The sequence below is a fragment of the Humulus lupulus genome, chromosome X (genome assembly GCF_963169125.1).
Source record: "Humulus lupulus chromosome X, drHumLupu1.1, whole genome shotgun sequence".
NCBI classification, from domain to species: Eukaryota; Viridiplantae; Streptophyta; class Magnoliopsida; order Rosales; family Cannabaceae; genus Humulus; species Humulus lupulus.
This window is the reverse complement of record NC_084802.1, coordinates 148,023,767-148,028,855: the sequence shown is the minus strand read 5'-3', so window position 1 is coordinate 148,028,855 and position 5,089 is coordinate 148,023,767. Positions and strand designations below refer to the sequence as shown.

The 5,089-nt window shown below is 37.8% G+C and overlaps 1 protein-coding gene across 1 annotated transcript; it reads right to left on the bottom strand.

Annotated features, from left to right (window-relative positions):
- Positions 1-730: 730 nt before the first annotated feature.
- LOC133806354 (uncharacterized) lies at positions 731-4,076 on the bottom strand. Its single transcript, XM_062244466.1, has 4 exons — positions 3,577-4,076; positions 2,033-3,393; positions 1,801-1,912; positions 731-1,637 (listed from the first exon to the last, which is right to left on the bottom strand). The coding sequence occupies exons 1-4, from the start codon at positions 4,074-4,076 to the stop codon at positions 731-733; spliced, it is 2,880 nt and encodes a 959-aa protein (XP_062100450.1).
- Between the last annotated feature and the right edge of the window lie 1,013 nt (positions 4,077-5,089).

Sequence of the window (5,089 nt, the reverse complement as noted above, 5' to 3'; positions counted from 1 at the left end):
GCAATCTTATTTTAGCTTGAGTTCATGGATCCATGTTCCCCACGCCGTTACTAGGAAAAATAGATCAAATAATTTCAAATAATTTATTCAATTATAAATTAGTATTATCGAGTTGACTGGGTCAACATAAATAAATAATGGTGAATTAATTATTGATATTAGGTGGGGTAAATACTCATTTGGTACTTTGTTTTTTTTATTAAAATAGTAACTTGGCACCCTATGTTTTTAATAATGGTTATCTGGTACCCTGTAATTTGAAGTCGTACATATGTGGTACCCTTGACTCAAATTTGATAAGTAAAATTTTATCAATATGGCCAAATTGCCCTCAATTATATGGGTTTCAAATTCAAATTTATTTAATTATTTACATTTAACTAAGGGCAGTTTGGTCATATTGAGAAAATTTAATATATCAAATTTGAGTCTAAGGTACCAAATATGAATGATTTCAAATTACAGGGTACGAGATGAGCATTATTGAAAACTTAGGGTACCAAATGGTTATTTATCCTATTAGGTGAGAATTATAAATAACATAAAGTTTGAAAATTTAATTGGAAATATTCCAAAGAGAGTTTTATAGACATTTGAGCAATTTTATTTTATGTTTTGAACAAGAGAAAATCTTTATTCAAAAACCAACCAAGTACAAAGAACACAGAAAGCAGCTGCTACAAACCAGCAAACTACTAACTCAGCAACACACTAAGAGAAAAAAAAACAACTACCAACCCTCTACAACATTACGAAAATAATTGTCCCATTTTCTATGAGAAAGAGAACCCATGCCCAAGACTCTATACTTAACTGATTCCTTGATTTCCAAACTAATGCTACTGGCCAATTTACAAACAAAGTCAAAAATGCAGTTGTTCCGGTTGCTCCAAATAAAGTACCAAGAAGCAGATAACACGGCATTAACAATCTGGTTCTTCAGATCTCGCACAGCTTCCAAGCACCAAAGATGAAGCTCCTCATACGATTTAGGCCAATGCAAATATCCCAGCAAACTACCAATTTCCTCAAACACTTTCCTGGAAAAAATGCACTCCATGAACAGATGGCTGTGCAATTCTATTTCAGAATCACAAACAAGGCAAAGAGCATAGGTGAGAGGCAAGAATCGGCTCAAATGATCTCTAGTAAGCAACTGATTGTTGAAAATCTGCGAGTATATAAATCTATGTTTGGGCACTATAATTTTGTTCCACACAGTATCAGCAAAACCAACTGTTTGAGCAGAAATAAGAGTGGTATAAAAGTGTTTAATTCGAAATTTACCTCCCTTAACAGCTTGCCTCAAGGAACCCTCATCAATAACTTGTCTGAACCTCAACAATTTCTTAAAATACCAGCTCATTTCCTGATTAATTGGAACATTCCAAATGATATGCTCTTTCAGATAAATGGAACTAATCCATTTAACCCAAAGGCAGTCTTGTTTGGTTGTTGTCGCCCAAATAAAATTCGCCATCAATGCCATGTTCCATTTCTTACCTTCACGAAAACCAATACCACGAAGCTTTTTAGGGAGACAAACCTTTTCCCAAGAAGGGAGATGAAGCTTGCTTCTAATCCCATTATTGCCCCAAAGAAAGTCCCGACAACTTTTATCAATGGCCGCTGTGATTCTGGATGGAAGTATGAATATACTCATCCAAAAGTTTCTAATACCAAGAAAAACTGAGTGAATAAGTTGGGCACGACCAGCAAAAGAAAGATTTCAGCTTATCCAGGATCACCCCACAGTCTGAAGCTTTCCACTTAGTAGGCCGAAGATGAACCCCCAAGTACTTCAAAGGAAAGGAGCCTTCTTCCATTTGTACCAAACCAAGAATCTGATCTTTAATGGTTTCCTTAACCCCTCCAAAGAAGATTTGAGATTTAGATTTGTTCGCAGAGAGCCCTGTAGAACAACAAAACGAAATGAAAGCTTCTTGAATCTTACTCACTGAACTGACATTACCTTTACAAAATATAATCAAATCGTCTGCAAAACATAGGTTAATTAACCTAAGATGTTTACACAAAGGATGAAAACCAAAGCCTTTTTTGTCAGAGTAATGAGCCAATAATCTGGTAAGGTACTCCATTATTAGCACAAACAAGAGAGGAGACATTGGGTCCCCTTGCCGAAGGCCTTTTTCCCCTTTAAAAGAGCCCTGGATTCTACCATTCATTAGAAGATTATAGCTGGTACCTTTCAAGCAAGCTAGAATCCAGTAGATAAATCTAGAGGGGAAGCAAAGATGCTTAAGCAACTCCTCCACAAAATGCCAGTCAACTGTGTCATAAGCCTTGCTCAGATCTATCTTCATTATACATCTAGCTGAAATATTCTTTCTAGTGTACCCTTTGAGGAGATCCTGGAAAATCATTATATTATGAGCAAGAACTCTGTTTTTTATGAAAGCCCCTTGATTGCTATGAACAAGGAAGGGAAGCACTTCCGAAAGTCTAGTACATATCATCTTCGATATACACTTGTAGAGAGTATTACAACACGCAATAGGCCTGTAGTCACTAGCTGAGTTCGGATCTGCAATCTTTGGAATGAGTGAAATCACCGTTTCATTCAGATCCTTCGGCAAGAACCCATCCTGAAAAAACTCTAACACAGCAAGAGAAATTTCATCACCAATATCTGTCCATAATCCCTTGAAGAACCCCGAGCCAAAGCCATCCAAACCAGGACTTTTACAAGAGTGAATGCTAAAAAGAGCCTTCTTCACATCACTCTTGCCAAACGGTCTCAATAACCTGACTTGATGTTCCAAAGACAATCTGTTTCCCTGGTACAAACAGTTTTTATCAATCTCCTTAGAGGCCAAACTTCTCCTCCCAATAAAATTCTTAAAATGGGAGAGAAAGTGCTCAACGACTTTAGAATAATCATCTTCAATTTTGTCTCCAAGAGTGAAAGTCGTAATTCTATTTTCAACTCTTCTTTTCCTCATAATAGCATGAAAGAACCTCGAATTTTCATCACTGAATTTGACCCAATTTAATTTACTCTGCTGTTTGAGATAACTGGCATATCGACTCTGCATAACTGTAACATTTTGCTGAGCTTGATTAACTGTTTGATATACAGAAAGATCAAATGGATAAGCTGCCAAGGCCTCCTGAGCTTTACAGAACTCCTCCTTAGCCTCCCTATAATTCAAAACTACATCTCCAACCTCTTCCCTGTTGAACCTTTTCAAAACATGTTTCACTCTAAATAGTTTCTGAACCACCTTGCTAAAACCTCTACCGGATCCAACAGTAGCATTCCAACAATGTAAAATAGCTGCTCTGTAACCTCTATACTGCAACCAATGGTTACCATAACAAAAAGGAATGAATCCCACCTTGTTAACTTCTTGACTTCTAATCACATAGAAACTATGATCAGATATACAGTCCCATTTGAAGCACGCTTCAATTTTAGGGAAAGAATCCAGCCAAAAATCATTAATAAAATCTCTATCTAATTTAAAGAAAATTCGGTCTCCTGCTTCATGTTTGTTCGACCAAGTATAGAGAGCACCAGAACATTTAAGTTCCTCTACTTAGCCTAAAGCCAACCAATCTTGAGCATCAGCAATATCCTTAGCAAGGATTTGTCTCCCACCATTCCTGTCTTGGTAGCTAAACATAGCATTAAAGTCTCCAAATATAATCCAAGGATACTTCAGCTGACCAATACTAGCTAATTTGTCCCATAATTTTTTCCTCTCCTCCATAGAGTTACTCCCATAAACCACCGTGGCGAAAAACAACTTCTGCTGGCCACTCACCCTAATCCTACAATGCACAAGTTGAGGATCTTCTAGTAAGATGTCAACCTTCACAAACTTAGCTTGCCAAAAAACCAAAATTCTACCAGATGTGATAGGACTTGAAAAGTAATCCCAATTGTGAAAATTATTTTCAAAAACTTCTTGAAGCTTCTCATGTTTCACCTTAGTCTCAAATAGAGCACCAAATCCAACCTTATTTTCCTTGCAAATACTAAGAATAACATTTTGCTTATCTCTTTTATTCATACCCCTCACATTCCACCCTATCATATTACAAACTTCCATCACGTAATTGGGTTAGAGTTGGTAACCAAATGACCATCCCCAGATTCTTCAAGAACAGCATAACCATTACCCGAAATAGCCTTGCCTAGAGGTGTATCTGTCTTGTGAGGAACTGCCAAAACTTGTCTAGTCCCTCTCCTTTTAGGAGTAATCCAGTCACCAGCAAAAACAGTACTCCCTGTTTCAACTTGCTGAGCATCATTTGAAATGCCCTGTACAACACAACTCTCCTTTGAATCATGTCGCTCATGTGTGCTCTTTGTCCTCTCCTCATCTACATTAATTGAAGGATTACCCGCTCTGGTTTCAGAACTAACAGACCAAGAAGGTTGCTGTAACTCCTCCTCTGAACTAACTTTCATCTTGTCTAATTTAGCTCCATTCTAAACAGTGGGTTTCTTCTTCCAAATCAATCCATTATTCTTGTTACAATTCGCCATTATATGACCTAAAAGCAAGCATGCAGCACACTTAGAAGGAAGCCATTCATACTCCACCAACTGTTCAACTAATTGATCCCTTTCATTGATCAAAGAAATAGATTTCGGGGGGTGATCCGTAATCTCCATATCCACCAAAACCCTTGCATATTTCACCATCGATCTACTTTGCGTCACCTTATCCACCATAACCGGCCTTGCAATAGTACTCACCATAGCATTGAGACTATTTTTCCCCAATATTGCAAACCCAAACCGTTCAGCCTAATCCAAACCGGTACTGACTTGACCATTCTCACAGAGTCCATGTCTGAAGTCCAAGGACGAAGAACCACCGGTTTTTTGTCAAAATGATTGACTCCCGTTTCCAATATCAGGTCCCGAGTAGCTTCATCCCTGAAGTTAACAAGGGTAAAACCTGAGTGCATTCTTACTATCTTATCAACACCTAAGTTTCCCCAAATTCTCTTGACAAAACCTTCAAACACTCTAAACGGTGGGTTAGCTCCCAGCACAATGCATACAATGGCATTTTTCCAGAACGAAGCTTCAATCTCCACCTCCTCCATGTCT